The sequence below is a fragment of the Raphanus sativus genome, chromosome 8 (genome assembly GCF_000801105.2).
Source record: "Raphanus sativus cultivar WK10039 chromosome 8, ASM80110v3, whole genome shotgun sequence".
In the NCBI taxonomy this organism is placed as follows: Eukaryota; Viridiplantae; Streptophyta; class Magnoliopsida; order Brassicales; family Brassicaceae; genus Raphanus; species Raphanus sativus.
Genome location: NC_079518.1, coordinates 9,779,179 through 9,795,555, shown reverse-complemented (window position 1 = coordinate 9,795,555; position 16,377 = coordinate 9,779,179). Strand labels below are relative to the sequence as shown.

The 16,377-nt window shown below is 34.3% G+C and overlaps 4 protein-coding genes across 4 annotated transcripts; 2 read left to right on the top strand and 2 right to left on the bottom strand.

The window, feature by feature from the left end:
• Nucleotides 1-249: 249 nt before the first annotated feature.
• On the top strand, nt 250-1,157 carry LOC108821356 (fasciclin-like arabinogalactan protein 5). Its single transcript, XM_018594397.2, has one exon. It carries the CDS (start codon nt 267-269, stop codon nt 1,098-1,100), a length of 834 nt encoding a protein of 277 aa, XP_018449899.2. The 5' UTR covers nt 250-266; the 3' UTR covers nt 1,101-1,157.
• A 16-nt stretch (nt 1,158-1,173) lies between these two features.
• LOC130498964 (uncharacterized) lies at nt 1,174-2,332 on the bottom strand. Its single transcript, XM_056992828.1, has 4 exons — nt 2,319-2,332; nt 2,137-2,233; nt 1,986-2,045; nt 1,174-1,636 (listed from the first exon to the last, which is right to left on the bottom strand). Exons 1-4 carry the CDS (start codon nt 2,330-2,332, stop codon nt 1,556-1,558), a joined length of 252 nt encoding a protein of 83 aa, XP_056848808.1. The 3' UTR covers nt 1,174-1,555.
• Nucleotides 2,333-7,875: 5,543 nt separating this feature from the next.
• On the top strand, nt 7,876-8,523 carry LOC108821712 (protein SMALL AUXIN UP-REGULATED RNA 12-like). Its single transcript, XM_018594703.2, has one exon. It carries the CDS (start codon nt 7,876-7,878, stop codon nt 8,425-8,427), a length of 552 nt encoding a protein of 183 aa, XP_018450205.2. The 3' UTR covers nt 8,428-8,523.
• A 2,873-nt stretch (nt 8,524-11,396) lies between these two features.
• On the bottom strand, nt 11,397-13,670 carry LOC108819016 (proteasome subunit beta type-6). Its single transcript, XM_018592000.2, has 8 exons — nt 13,443-13,670; nt 13,050-13,126; nt 12,900-12,955; nt 12,747-12,819; nt 12,124-12,235; nt 11,922-11,995; nt 11,757-11,831; nt 11,397-11,654 (listed from the first exon to the last, which is right to left on the bottom strand). The coding sequence occupies exons 1-8, from the start codon at nt 13,543-13,545 to the stop codon at nt 11,523-11,525; spliced, it is 702 nt and encodes a 233-aa protein (XP_018447502.1). The 5' UTR covers nt 13,546-13,670; the 3' UTR covers nt 11,397-11,522.
• Between the last annotated feature and the right edge of the window lie 2,707 nt (nt 13,671-16,377).

The following is a 16,377-nucleotide window of genomic DNA, read 5'->3' as shown; positions in this document are numbered from 1 at the left end:
CCTTAACTAAAACCAGTTAAAACAAAACACACATGTTAAAGCCTAAACTATCATATTCAAAAAAAAAAGCCTAAACTATCTAACGGCCAAGTCTTGTTACACACTAAAAATAGAAGAGTGGACTTAGCTCGCAGTTCAGATTTAGCACCAAAATCGAGAGTAAATCTCTCCTTTAAACCATTCTTTTACAACTTCCTCACTTCTTCTTTCATAAATACCAAACATGTGAGGCCATCTAGGTTTGGCTTTTCACTAGAACACACAAGATGGGTCTCAATGCCTCCCTTTATCTATTCTCCCGCACCTTCTTACTCATATTTTTCTCTACAGCCATTACAGCAGACAACATCACACAAGCGTTTGAGAAATACTCCAACTTCAGCACCATGAATGATCTCTTGATCAAAACCAAGCTCAATATACCCATAAGCAAATACCTGACCATAACCTTACTTGCTGTTAGCAACGAAGCCATCAGCCCTATCGTTAACAGATCCGACGTTGAGGTCAAGAACATCCTTATGAATCATGTCATTCTCGATTACTACGATGAGATCAAGTTTAAAGGGATGAAGGAGAAGAGCATAATGCTCACTACCTTATACCAAACAACCGGTTTAGGTGAAGAGATGAATGGTTTTCTCAACTGTACCAAATCCAAAGGCAGAGTTTACTTTGGTTCAGGGGTGAAGGGTTCACCTCTAGTCGCTGAGTATGTCAAGGCTCTGTACGACAATCCATATAACTTGTCTATAGTCCAGATTAGTATGCCCATTGTGGCTCCTGGACTCAGCCTTGTTATTTTTCCACCTCCACCACCACCTGCTCCTCCGGCTCCGGCTCCATCTCCTCCAGATGCTGCAATGGCTCCAGGTCCTGGACCAGATGATGATGACAATGCCTCAGATACAGCTGTTCCAAAACATAAACCTGCAACAGAAACAACGGAGGTTGATTCTCCAGCTCCTACTCCAAGCGCAGACAATGAGAAGATCGAAGCTGCTGATAAGGCTGGGTCATCCTCTTCTGCTTGTAAGGCAGGTTTAAGCTTTGTTGTTGTTCTCTTGCTACTATTGTTTGCTAGCTTTGCTGGTTTCTAAGTTTTGGAATTAGGTGATATGGTTTGATGACAATAATGGTAGATGAGATTCAAAACATTTCTTCTGTAGCAAATAGAAAGATACCACCGTTTGAAGTGTAACATAAACGCATGCAAAAGTTGAATTTTGTAACACAGATCTAACTGTGTTGTAACATAGTTTAACCAATGCAAAGAATATAGCAAAACAAGGCCTGATCACAACAACAGAAAACGCTTCAGCATTGGTTTGGTTGAAGCAACGAGATAAATCGAACTAGCCTCACAAACGAATTAATCTCGCAAACTAAACAAATCAACCAAGCCAATCATGCATTGCAAAACGAGGAGACTGCACTTGCAGAGCTGATACCGAACCAATAAAAGTGAATCTAACAAATCTGACAATGCTCCAAGGTAGAAACAAATGACATATTCGGCACAAGAAGAGCTCTATTTTCAGCTTGCAGCTATCTCTCATTTAATGGTGTTTATGATGTCCTCAATGACTTCTTCCATATCAAGAGCCTTCACTGGAGCAAATGGACGTTTCATCTCCTACATAACGGGATAAAACATAATTATTAAGTTAAGAAGGAAAAGCAAACATATTCGTAATGTATACTCACAATAACTAACATAAATGGCTTAGAGCACATTGAGATTCAATTAACAAAACTCTGACCATGCTAAACATGCCCCTGATGAATGTAAATGACGAAAAGCCAACTTGTGTTGTTTCAGTAAATATTTAATATCTTGAATACTGATGCAGAGTCGATTTTCATTCACATATGCATACAAAACAAGCTGTGTTATAAGAATTAGTACTACAAACAAGTTATAAGCTACGTGGTAAACTGAGAGAAACTGAGATTTGTCTTTTACTAGAATGGGAAGTTTTTACCAAAAGAGTGATGAACGTTTCGCCACCTTCCTCCCGGATCTCAAAGCAACCCCGTCTTGGCTGTTCCAAAGGAAAAAAATTAAGGAAAGGAGAAGATTTATTAATTGTTACCAAGCACAATGTGAACAATCAATCACAATAGAAGAATTACCTTTTCAGGGTTCAGAGTCATCTTGACACCAGGAACAGCTCCCTCCCGACATTCCTTCACCTGAATGGCCCTTGTCTTGAAAGCATTGCATTGTTTACTTCAGTAACATAACAAAAAAATACTTCTGTGAGAAAACAAGACATAAGAACCAGAAGCAACTCCTATTTCTCTCTCATTTTCACAAGGAACATGTCATCATTGCAAGACAAGAAACAAAACAATTTAAACAATTTTCAAATATATATATTTTTTTTTCATTTTAAACAATTTGTTTTTTATTTTAAAAATTGTGAATTTTTATTTATTTAAAAAGTTTCAAATATCATATGAGCTGGTATTTAGATTACTCTTTCACTATAAAATATCATCAAAACCCTACCAAATCCCATTTGATATATTTTATTGACAAAATTATATTTTCCAATAAACTGAAATTTGGAATTATTTATACAAATGACTAATCCAATAAATTTAGATTTCATATAGAATTTGTAAATGCTAGATACAAAAAGAGAGAAGTTGAAGAAGAAAAAAATTGAAATCCACACAGTAATGAAGCAAGACTCTTTCCTGGTGTTGACACATCAGATTTTTAGAGTCACATGGAAATGACACGTCAATAAATGAAAAAAGTTGAACTACCAATTGAAATATTTTAATATTACACATCAGATTTATTGAAAAAAAAAACAATTGTCGATACTTCCGAGGTAATTTACCGCCATGGCCACCGGCCCGCCGCTTCGATCTTCTATATAGTCAACACAGATGTGACAGATCTCTTTAACTGCTCTTCTCCGATCACCGGGAAGCCATCTTCTTTAAATTTCCACCTCCGTCAGATCCCCAGTTTCATTTTCCAGGAAAACCCTAGCCCCAATCCGATTCTCTTCATCTCCTGCCGACCACAACCCCCCCCCCCCCCCCCCCCCCCGCCGCCATCACTCCTCCCACCGTGGAAGGAATCGCCACACGATGGACCCACCGCAATCCGGGAACGTGGTTATAACATGGTCGTCGGTGGCGTCGATATTGGCTGTTCAGGAATGCGGCCATGGAAGAGGTGAGGAGATTCAAGATGGGTTTGGTCAATGAATCGGACGGTGAGAATTCGTTGGATAAGGGGAAGGATGTCGACGATGAGAAGTACTGGAGCGAATAAGCAAGCAACTCCGTGACAGTTGCTTAAAAATAAAATGTGATTTTGCGTTTTACAATGTTTCGTTGATGTTGTTTGGTCAGTGTTTTTATTAGAATCCTGTCACAAATGTTGACTCAATCATAGACCAACATGATCACGGTCGTTAGCTTATCATACACTGCAATTTCAATGGTCTAGATCCAGAAAGTTATCAAATTCTCTTGGAAAAACGAAAATAACAAGAAATTAACAGCACTGCAAAATTGCTCATGAAACGATTAATACATCGTATGGGAAAGTAGACTTAAATTCAATCCAGTCACTTGCCTATGCAGGACCAGCGCTACAGCAGGTCTGAAGTTAAGCCAGGATGTGTGTAATGGTAAGGAGAAACTTTGTTATTGATAGTAGTGTTAGTAGTTCTGCTTGTCATCTTTATTTTTTTGTAAAATTTCTTATCTTTATTCATGTAATAAGTTTATTTTCTGATGAATATTATAAGTCCGTTCTCTTTTTATCAGTCAAGAATGATAAAATCCAATGATCTTGTCATACAAGGTAGATATTTTAGATAAAATTAGAAATATCAATTCAATGAGTTGATGGGGATCAAATGGCTGTTCATGTGCCTTGTGCCTTTTTAGTTTTAATCAAAAAAAGCGGATAAAGGGGAGTTGTCCGAACTCTCGGCACCGGCAATTTCCGAGGAGTCTTTCAGAATTTAGGATAACAAAATTATTTTGGTTTGTGAGTATCTTGCGGTTGCCTCACAAATTAAATCATAGATTTTCTATTGTAGAGCTAGATGCTCACGAGATTTGGAACAAATTGTATGTCTATCAGATAGAGTGACAGTAATAAATTAAGGGAAAATTCCATAAAAATATCCGAACTAAATTTTGTTAAGGCTTTTAATATCCAAATTTTTTCATTACCCAGTTTAATACCCCAACTAATTATTTTGCTCATTTTAATACCCAAAATTTTAACACTGTTCCCATTTTAATACTCAAACTTTATTTATTTTAATAAAAATACTAATAAGTTTCAAACAAAACTTAAAAAATCTCAAAAATCTATGAAAAAATATTAAAAATTTTAATTTTATTTTAAGATTTAGGAAAGAAGGTAGATAAACCATGGAAATTTATTTTTTAAAAAATAAAAGAATTTGAATGATAAAAATAAATTTCGTTTTTTATTTCAGAAAACAAACTAAATACAATATTTAAAACTTAGAAATTTTATTACAAAATTCTATATTTTACACTATTTAGTTACTTTTATTTCTCAAACACCAAAAATTTTTAGAATTTTCTGAGTTTGTTTTGCAAATTTTAGAGATTTTTAAAAAATTTATTTGAAACTTATTAGTATTTTTATTAAAATAAATAAAGTTCGGGTATTAAAGTGGGTACAGTTTTAAAAGTTTGGATATTAAAATGAGCAAAATAATTAGTTGGGATATTAAACTGAGTAGTAAAAAAGTTTGGGTATTAAAAAGCTTAACAAAATTTAGTTCGGGTATTTTTGTGGAATTTTCCCATAAATTAACTTGTACTAACAAAATTATTATTTGTCTTAAAACGTATGATATCCCATGTAGATTTTTTTTTTTAAAAAGAATTATGTTATGATTTCATCATTTTCAATGGTCTATTCTTTTTAGGACATCGTTTTACTCATGGTTTAAACAAAATTTTAATTTAGAATATAAGTTTCATAAGAAAAAATATGTTTATGAAAAGTTAAAAGAAGTAAGCAAAAATTACTATTTTATGAGCTGGAGCTTAGTAAAACCAAAAATAGGAATGCATTGCTTATTGCTCTTCTAAGCATGCATGTCTGGTAAGTATTTATTCATATACTTTTTGTTGAATATATTTTTGTTATTTAAATAAGTAAAAAAGAATTAGTTAGAAATTTTGAAATGGTATCTTCTAAAAATGCAGAAATATTTGTTTTAAAAATTATTTTATCCAATTGATATATAAAAAATACTTTCTTGATATATATACTATAATTTCTTTAAACTTGTTGCTAATTTTTTTTTAAAGTACAAGTTTAACAAAATAATTTTTATACTAATTTAGTAAAATAAAATAAAATAGAAAATAACCCGCAGCGTAGCGCGGGAATTAACCTAGTCTTCTCAAATCTTTGATCCAATAAGACCTCTTTAGTCTTCCAATTATATAAACTCATTATTAAACGTCCATATCTTAATATTCTGATGAAGTAATATTATTATTTTACGTTTACGAAATATTTAATTATGCTTTTTGCGTAATTGTTGGTGATATATTCATTGCTTCCCCATTAGTTAATCAACCCCACGGCACCACATGCAAACGGTCTTCAGTCTGAAAAACTGAATGCTATAATATTGAATCAGAAATTAAAGATAAGTTTCATATTTAATCAAATCGGCGTCAACTTTTTATTTATGAAATATTAAGCCAACTTTTTGTTGTTGATATCGTAAGACAATACATGAATTCGAATATGAACATATGATTTAGTCGTTGAGACAATCATTATTTGCATTTATATATTTTCAAAAAAAAAATTCTTTGGATTTTTCATTTACTTAGAAGTTTTACTTGAGCCTGTAGAAAAAAGGAATCGAACCTACAAATATATACAAGGTAAATTAAGAAATTGAAATATATGGACTTAACTAAACTGTATTCTTTTAAGAAATGCTACATATATACTTTTGTTTATAAATTTTTATTTTGGGGAAAGTTATATTATAGTTAACTAAAAGGAAAGCCACATGCAAGCGTTATAAAACGATCAGATCTGGATAAATAAATAACTCTGCAAAATGAGAAAAGTAAAAAAATGTTCACATGGGGAGGTGCAGTTAAAACCCGAAGCCGCACAAACAGTGACATAGAAATACTATAAGTCCTCCATGTTCGAATGGTACTTCTTGTAGGATGCGAAAGAAGGCGGATATATACTTACTAAACTTTTTTCTTTTGTCGTTTGTGATATAAAGCTTGTAATTATGACTACAAAGTATATCTAATTATATAGAGAATTTATGGAAAAAGGAAAAGACTGATGAAGAGATCCAATCGTTAGATTCCTGAGAACTGTTGATAAAGTGTGAAGCCGTTTGCTTTGGAAACGGAAGCCTTCCTCCATATTTCATGTTTCTTTTTTATTCTCTCTGTCGCCACAACATGACGACTTCAGTTTCTTAAGTTTGAAGTTATTTCTTCTCTCTGTCACCACCATAATTCTTTTTTAAAACTTCGAATATAAATGAAATAACAAAACTCTATTATTGGCAATACGTATGAGTGATGCGGTGATAATATTATGAAATAAATACTCACTCCAAAACATTACCAGTATTGTTTCACACTACTTTTTGTTCATTCTTGAAAAATCGCCATTTGTTGATAAAAAGGTTCCAATGTGAATGTTGGTCTACAAATCTCTAATTCAAGTTAATGAAATAATTAACTGTTGTAACAAGTATATTAGAAAAATTAACTTCATTATCATTTCTGTGACAAACCTCAAAACAATTTATACTTATTTTGAAAACAATAATTTAAGTTACTAGATTTTCCATACTTAAAAGCCCTTTTCTCAAAAAAAAGAAACACATACTTACTTTTCTGTTTCATATTTAACTTTTAAGTTCTGTTTCATTATAGGTATCGTTTAATATTTTCAAGATAAATAGTAAACAATTTTCCAGTTTTTACCTTATTTATATCTCATTAATTAATAAAACCATATAAAGTAATATATTAAACAAGAACAAACAAACTTTTTTTTTTAATTTGTGTGCAAAAATTTTATACGATACTTTTAATAAAATGGAAAGAGTAATTAATACTAATAATATAAAGCTGTTAAAAATGTTTTACATTTCAAACCTGAGTACGAAATTATTAATGATGTTTCTGTATATCAATGGTCACGTTTACTATTATTTGTTGTGTTGTTGGAGAAAATAGTATATTATGGTTCATTATTTAATTCTATACTAATTTTATGAAGATAAAATGCTAGAACTAGTTAACTTAGATTTAAATCTCTTTTTCATGTTGACAAATTGTTTTTTCTTCCTCATTTTCCAGTGTTATCTATATCAAACTGTTTTCAAATAGCCATCAGAGTTCGAGTACAGGTCGTTGGAGAATTGACATTTTGGCATCGTTTACATGTAGTAACAAGTGACTAATTTTGACCACTTCTGTGAAACCAAAATATCTTTATATAATTTAAGAAAAATGTTTCCAAATTGCGGATTTGATATTCAATCCCAAAAGCATAAACAAACATGGCATTAATAGCGATTTAAGTTAACAGAGGGTCAAACTAGAAGTAGTAATCCAACTCTAGGTTTTCCAAGTTGTGGTATTAAGATAACCAAAAGTACATGATTAAATTTTGTAAACATATAATTTGAAAACTAATCTGTTTAATATTTAAAAAAAAGAATCTCAAATGTACATCAACACCTCTCTATATATATCTCCCAGCTCCACAATCCACAACCTCTCCATCTTTACACAACACAAAGATAATCAAACACAAAGAACATAATCATTTCTTCTTCTGTTTTTGCCATGGAAGCCAAGAAGTCAAACAAAATCAGAGAGATCGTAAAGCTTCAACAGATTCTCAAGAAATGGCGAAAAGTCGCTCAGGCATCAAAACAAGCCAACAACAACAAGATTAACAGCGAGGACGACGTCAACAACATCAACAAAACTGGAAGTGGAAGTGGAAGTAAGAGCATCAAGTTTCTGAAGAGGACACTATCCTTCACAGATGTAACAGCTGTTCCCAAAGGCTATTTAGCTGTCTCGGTGGGGAAGGAGGAGAAGAGATACAAGATACCAACGGAGTACCTTACCCACCAAGCTTTCCACGTGCTGCTGCGTGAAGCCGAGGAAGAGTTTGGGTTTCAACAAGCTGGTGTGCTCAAGATTCCTTGTGAAGTTGCTGTGTTCGAGAGCATTTTGAAGATAATGGAGGACAACAAGACTGATGCGTACCTGACCACACAGGAGTGCAGGTTCAATGCGACGACGACTGAGGAAGTGATAAGTTATCGTCATCCTTCGGATTGCCCTAGGACTCCATGTCATCAACCTCACAGTTCAATGTGCAGATAGTCTTTCTTTTGTGTGTTTTGATTTGCTTGTTGCTTTGAACCATTATTCTTCCTCTTCCCCATGTTCCCACTTTTTTCCTTTGGTTACTCTCCAACTTCAAAGAGAAAAAGAATGCGAGATTTTTGAATAATGCAATGTATACAAACTGACCATTTGAAAAGATTGAAAACATGAACAGCTCTGTGTTATTTTGATAAATCATAAAAGTCAAATACTTAATCTAAGCGGATAACATAGTACAAATGAACACGAGAGAATATGTATCACATGGATAAGAAGTGTTAGAGCTATGGTAAATATGGTCTTAGACGCTAAAGCCTTCATGTTTCTTTCTATGCGCACACCGTTCTATCCGGGAACTACCCATGTGTATTGATGTTGTAGTTATTCCAAGTAATCAGAGGCTTAACATAAACTGGTAAGTGGTAACTAACATTAATATTAACTTAGTGTGAAAAGATAGATGATGAGACTACCTAATGGCATTGTTAAACTATTTAGATTAAGAAACGTATAGTAGTACCCTATGTTTTTTTACAACCGAAACGTGAGTATAACAAGTTGGTCAGAGCATCACATAAATTAAGTAGCCCTCGTTATTGAAATCACATGCAGTTAACAATTCACAGTCAACACAGTACGGCAAAATACAAAAGGAATGATCATGGTATCCTCCGAAAATGAATCAAGATTCAAGAGAGTGGAGAGACAGAGCCAAGTGTTCAAGATTAATGATATGTTCTCTCTCTAACACACACATGATTAAAGGGGTGGTCAAAGTCAAAGGTTAAGCAGCCGAGATCAGATAAAACGGAAAGGTCACATGACATACGTACCCACCCACCCTGAGACTTGCCACCATCTTAAGCAACCACCCAATAATACATGTGCAGTGATCTCGAGGATACTGATATATATGTGTGAGCAAAGCAACTAGAGGAATGGCAAGTCCTATACAAAACAGCAAAATCCAGCAAGCAATCTAGCATGAACAAACCACAAGCCTCGAAAACATAAAATGGTTGCGACTGTAAGTCCATGACTCATAGTTTACTGGTTGATTTTGTCTTCGTGAACCACAGGCAGAGATTAGTCCATCCCAAAACAACACCAAGTGGCTGGCTATATAAGCAGTAGGAAGAATCTAGCCTTTTGTAACCCTTTGAGTACAAAAAGAACCAAGTCTCTTCAATGAAACCACAAATCATAAAGAGGTATCATGAGTCTCTCTAGTAGTTTCCCAAGAATTATATCACAATCATTTTTCTCTGTGGGATCCTGGAGACTGTCGTAGACAGAGATCATGACCAGTATTCCCTGATAAGTTGAAATGTCCACTTTCGGACACATGTAAGTAAGAGACTGTGTGTTGTTCAAAAAAAAAAAAAAAAAAAAAGTAAGTAAGAGACTGTGTCTGATGACAACTATTTTAACAAAACCTTTTCCCTTTCACGATGAACTTCTTGGTTGTAATTAAAAGGGAAAATTCTTTAAAAATACACAGACTGAATTTCTTTTGCTGAAAAAATACACGAACTTTTTTGGCTTCCCAAAAAATACACAAACTAATTTTAATTGTCCATAAAATACACGAACTTTTGAATTTTGAAGGTTTCACACCTCGATTTTAACGGTGTAAACAGTGACTAACAGAATAGTAAGACGCCGTTAGACGCCGTTAACTCTGATTAAAAAGTTCATGTATTTTATGAACAACCAAAATTAGTTTGTGTATTTTTCGGGAAGCCTAAAAAGTTCATGTATTTTTTCAGCAAAGGAAATTTAGTATGTATATTTTTAAGGAATTTTCAAATGGAGTTTGGATATTTCATATACTATTTAGAGGCTAAATATCTGGACCCAATACATATCCATAATACCTGAAAAAAACACATTCTCTATCACATGATACAGGTCCAAAATTTTATATTTGTAAACTTTCGGTTTGATTTTGGACCGAATTAATGTCTAGCCCGATTCAAAAACTTGAATCGGAACTGACCCAAAAATATTCTGTCCAAAACCAAACCAAAAGTTTACAAATATTTGTTGAGTCCAATTTAGTCGAAATCTATCATATATATCTAAAAATTCACAAACAACTCTAAATTTTACATTGAAAGTTTCATATTAATTAAAAAATGTTTCTGTTACAAAAACAAAACTAAAAAATATTGCAAAAATAATAACAAAATTGTTAGCAGAAAGATCTTGTCGGATTGAATCTATTCGTGTCGATTTTATTAGGCCCAGGTCTATTCGGATCAGTTCTTTTTGGTTTCAATTCTTTCAAGTAGAAGAGTTTTCGATCCAACAAATATTTGTAAACTTTCGGTTTGGTTTTGGACCGAATATTTTCGGGTCAGTTCCAATCCAAGTTTTTGAATCCGGCTAAAATATCAAGATTAGGTCTAGATATTTTAGCCGGATTCAAAAACTTGGATCGAAACTGATCCGAAAATATTCGGTCCAAAACCAAACCGAAAGTTTACAAATATAAAATTTTGGATCTGTATTGGGTTCAGATATTTAGCATCTGAATAGGATATGAAATATCCAAACTCCATTTGAAAATTTCTTAAAAATACACATACTAAATTTCCTTTGCTGAAAAAATACACGAACTTTTTAGGCTTCCCAAAAAATACACGAACTAATTTTGGTTGTCCATAAAATACACGAACTTTTTATTCAGAGTTAACGGCGTCTAACGGCGTCTTACTATTCTGTTAGTCACTGTTTATACCGTTAAAATCGAAGTGTGAAACCTTCAAAATTCAAAAGTTCGTGTATTTTATGAACAATCAAAATTAGTTTGTGTATTTTTTGGGAAACCTAAAAAGTTCGTGTATTTTTTCAGCAAATGAAATTTAGTATGTGTATTTTTAAGGAATTTTCCCTAATTAAAAGAAAGAAGGTAACGTTTCCACACACTCGTTTTCAGGACACATAAATTAGAACCACAACAATAAAACAAACATGATATCCATTTAAATGAAGAAAGATCGGGTCACTCGAACAGAGCTTAAAATACGACTTCGGTGAATGTAGAGAAACATCTAAACATTTGTTTAACAGAGTGAGAGAATGATGAATCACATAGCCATTGGTTCAGGACCAGCAGCGTTGAGGATGTCTAACAAGGAGTTCTGGGGCTCCAACTCCTCGTGCCATAGCTGCAACTTATCTCCAGGGTAGAAGTTTCTGGTCACTCCCTCTGAGTTTATCTGTTTACAAAAGACATCAAAAGAAGTTATGTTCTCTGAGTTCCATTAAAGAGGTTGTATTAGTCTTAGCTTAAGCGAGTTTTGGTCAGAGGGATATCTTACTATGACAGTTCGTACAACTCCTCCACTGGCTCCATCACGGGCGATGGCTAGCGAAACCGCCTTCACAACAAGTTGCTGCAAGATACAATAGCAAGGATCAGTTACAACAAATGGAGGATCTGTGCGATTTTTTGCATTAACAGAAAATGATCTGAACGGCCATACCTCAGCTTCTTCTTTGGTCATGTTTTCTTTCCAGGCCTGATCAAAGAACCCGTAAAGATAACTCGAGCCAGAGCCTACACAACACACACGCACAATTAAACTATTTAGTAGGAGGAATGCTAAACACAAAGAGAACTTAGTCGAATACAGCTATCTCAAAAGGTAAAGATCATAAGAGACAGAACAATCTGGTTTGTAGTACCTCCAATAGCAAACGGTTGCTCAACTACAGTTCCACCAAGTGGAATCCCGTAGATCTTCCCGCCTTCATACTTATCCCAGCCACCAACTATGAGGCCAGTTTGCAGCATGTTCTGCCCAACAAAGACACACAATGCTTAAGCCAACAAATCCATAAATCATACAATAACGCACTGGAGATGCATCTCTGCTAAATAAACATAGAAATCTAAGATCTTAGGATGCTTGTTGAGAGCATGAAACAGTAGCATTAAGAACAGGAACTTTCAACATTTCCACTAAAATATTTTATTTTTCAGACTAGAGAACAGCTATTACAACAACACTGAACAAGAGGAGATTCATATACACTAGCAACCTAGCTTCCACATGTAGCATCAATCTCTATTCCAGTAAAATTTCGAGCTTAAGTCGTATATCAACCAAACATAAGCAATTGCCATGTTTCTCAAAGACACACTTCTTAACAAAAAAGCTATCAGTGATTCGGTACAGCATGTTCTCTCTACAAGAAACGAAACCTTGGTAGAAAATGAAACAACATTCACATTCACCACTACTCTGGATCTAACTTTCTGATGAAACAACCAAAAAAAGCTGCAAGCTTTAAAGAAAAACATGTACCTTGTTATTGTAAGCGAGCATCCTAATGAGGTTTGCAGAAACCTTAACAGTCGCAGGCTGTCCCAGCTGAATTCTACAAACGAATAAACAAGACATCATAACTATTAAGTCATGTAGTTTAGTCGAACCAGGGGGGAAGAATGAAACACTCACGTATGCTGGTGAAGGAAGTAGCGGACGTAGTCAGAGACAACCTGAGAATCAGCAGCCTACAAAAAGGACCAAGAAGAAGAGCTTCGTGTTAAATCAGTAAAAATACAGCCACAGAGTTAAACCCTGAAGAGACACCAAGGAGAGATTTACCGATCCAGAACGGCAGACGTAGACATTGTCGGTGAGCTGTGTGATCTTGTCTGAAGCTCGATTCGCTACGTACATGCCTGCGCAGATTAATACACAGTTCCCAATTCCATCAGCTTTTCCCCCAAAATAAAAAACCCTAGTAGGCATCTACATCATTCAACTACACCAACACGAGCTCCAAAGCAAAAGACACGAGCTTTATCGAGAAACACGATTCAATTTAACATAAAAAGAAGCTAAAGTAAACCCTAGAACAAGACTTTTTTCTCAGAAACTACTTAATCGCACGGTAAACACAGATGATCCAAAGTTATACGGAGGAGATAAAGCAGAACAGATCTCTTACATGAGCTTAAGGATAAACCTAACGAAGCAAAAGAAGAGAAAACTGACCGGTGCTGGTACGTGAGTCGGCTCCGAGGACGACGCCTCCGTTGTAAGTGACGCCGATGATGGTTGTTCCCATAGAGTGCGGAGCATCGAGATTGAGATCCATCGCTGTAGGATTCGAAACTTGTGTGGGAGGAAAAGAATCTCTGAGCTGAGAGTTACGCGACTAAGTATCTCAGATCACGGTGATGGATTGGCTACTGATTAGAAGGGTGAAGAAGAAGAAGAACTGACTTAATCCCCAAGTCGGGTTCTCTCCCTTTTTCTTGGTTCGTCAGCATATTGGGCCGAGATAGGAGATGTTGCGTAAAGGCCCAAGACCTAATTGTTCTTGAAGGCGTTACTTAAAAGGTTTCTGATTGATTATTTCCCACTACGGAGCAGTATCGAGTTGTTAACGCAGCGTGAGTCTCTGGGTTAGTTCGAGAAGTTAGTTTGGTTTGGCTAAATCGGCTTTTGTTATTTTGGTTCGGTCGTATAAAATCTTGTTGAACAAAATTTGGTACGACTTGAGTATTGTCAATTTTTTTTTTTTTTTTCGTCAAAGTTTTTATATATTAAAGAGCCAAGCCCATCAAACACGGTCTGCGGCCCATATACAATTCGAGAGTGGCAAAAGCCCAAACGCCTAAAGGCTACAAAAAAAAAACTACAATGGGTCATCGGCCCATTCAAAAGAAACCAAACGATTGATTCCACGCGCGCGTCAAGGAGGCTAAAGGTCTGGACACATGGAAGGATCTCCACCGTCAAAGCACAAACGCGTCCCCTCTGCCTCGACTTGACCGTCACCGCATCGAAACCACCGCCGGAGCACCATCATCGTAATCCTCGTTCGTCGGAGCTCAGATAACCCGCAGAGCCTCCTCCGGAACCCAATCTATGCTTCTCCACTGCGTTTTCCGTCGGAGAGCTTCATCGCCCTGCGAAATCTCATCCGACCAGACAAACCGCAAACCCAACAGAACCTAAGAACCGTACCCGATCCACTATCGGAACCGAACCGTAAACAACAACAACAAAACGAAGCCGGCGAGGCAGAGTTATGATATCTCTTACCCCCCGGAGGCTAGAGCCGACGATGACGAAACTGAAGAAGCTTCTCATCCCGGAGACTTTAACCGACGTCGACAGAACTTTACAAGCTTCCATCTCCCGGAGAGAAAACCTAAACGACGATGCGCCTCACCGCACCAACTTCAAGACGACCGCGTCTTCCCTCCACGCACAGAATCACCATAGATGGAGACTGGCCAGAGCTCAGACAAGGCGGAGGACGAAAGAGGCGGAGATGAGGCGAAGGATGAACGGTGATTTAACGACAGGGGGCTCCGGTGACAGCACGCTCGCACACGCGACGGCCGGTCACCGGACCCGAGGTGAGATCTGCTTTCTCTTCTCTTTCTCTCTCTTCTCTCTCTTCTCTCTTCTCTCTCAACTGAGTATTGTCAAATTTAACCAAATGTTTTGGTTTATGGCTAAATATTTGAGTCATTTTTATTAAGTTTGGTTTAAAATTTTGGTTCGTTCAATAAACCATTCTCAACTCATCTCTGAGGATCAGATTGCAGACACACTCATTAATCCACTACCACAACGTCATTTCACTGAGCTAGCAGTCAAGATTGGACTCTCCACGGTCTACCGATTAGGGTCCGTTAGTTTGTATATATGTCAATTCTATCCAAATGATCCATCTACGTAATCCATCCAAACGATCCATTTTGGATGTAGTTTGACTATGTTTGTTTCTCAATTCATATGGAACATCTAGATAGTTCAAGATGTACTATCTAGATGAGTTTATGTTCATTTATGTACAGTAAAACATATATAAATTAATAATGTTAGGTATACATCAATATTATATTTTTTATTAATTATTAATTGAGAAAATATCTAGGATAGTACTAAATTTTTTTTTGTTATAAATATAACACAAAAAATGATCAAAATGTTTCATTAAAGGAAATGATCAAAATCTATTATATTAAAACATGAGTCATGACTTCTAATTTATGTGTGATTTTTTAAAAAATAGACTACTTAGTAGACTTGTCACACTGTATTTTTATCTATTATTAATTTTCATATTAAATAATATCTTTTAATATCTTCATTTTTATTTAAGACAAAAACAAATATTAATTTAAAAAAGTTCTAACAAAATCTTTGAAGAATCTTTTTAGAATCCTTTTAAAATTAATTTTCGAAAATTGATTAATTTAAATTTTAGTTGTCATAAAATATATCCAAAAATTTAAATTTAATTTAGTTTTGATTTATAAACAAAAATAAATTATAAAATATTGTAATGATAATAATAGCCACTTAAAATGATTACTTCTCAAAATACATTTTACAAGATTTTAAAAAGATTTTGTTGGAAAGCAATATCCATATATGTTTAATTATATAACATGTATAAAAAAATAATTTATCTTAAAATTTTATATATACAATGATTTATTATATAAACTGAATAAACAAAACAAATTACTAAAAGAATCTAGCACTTTAAATTACGGGTCGGGATTATAGAAAATTAAATACAAAATAATTCTGAAGTATGCCATTTCTAACAAATCTAACATTTTAATTAAAATTACTATATTGAACTAAACATGATAAAATTATTTTAAATTGATAAGTTAGTATATTTTATTTTCATAAATATAAAACATTTATTTTTAAAATATAATATGTTGGTAGAATGGTTTAACATTAATAAACTATATAATACATGTATAAGAAGTTAACTTTTCTTAAACTTTTATATATACAATAATTTATTATATAAACTGAATAAACAAAACAAATTTCTCAAAGAAATCTACATTTATTCTAAAAATATAATATGTTGGTAGAATGATTTAGCATTAATAAACTATATAATACATGTATAAAAGTTAACTTTTCTTAAACTTTTATATATACA

Coding starts and splice junctions, on each gene's coding strand:
- LOC108821356 (XM_018594397.2), top strand. CDS start 267: ATGGGTCTCAATGCCTCCCTTTATCTATTCTCCCGCACCTTCTTACTC.
- LOC130498964 (XM_056992828.1), bottom strand. Junction 2,046..2,136: donor TGACTCTGAACCCTGAAAAG/GTAATTCTTCTA, acceptor CCTTTGGAACAG/CCAAGACGGGGTTGCTTTGA. Junction 1,637..1,985: donor AAACGTTCATCACTCTTTTG/GTAAAAACTTCC, acceptor CCCGTTATGTAG/GAGATGAAACGTCCATTTGC.
- LOC108821712 (XM_018594703.2), top strand. CDS start 7,876: ATGGAAGCCAAGAAGTCAAACAAAATCAGAGAGATCGTAAAGCTTCAA.
- LOC108819016 (XM_018592000.2), bottom strand. CDS start 13,545: ATGGATCTCAATCTCGATGCTCCGCACTCTATGGGAACAACCATCATC. Junction 12,820..12,899: donor TACTTCCTTCACCAGCATAC/GTGAGTGTTTCA, acceptor ATTCGTTTGTAG/AATTCAGCTGGGACAGCCTG. Junction 11,832..11,921: donor TGACCAAAGAAGAAGCTGAG/GTATGGCCGTTC, acceptor TGTATCTTGCAG/CAACTTGTTGTGAAGGCGGT.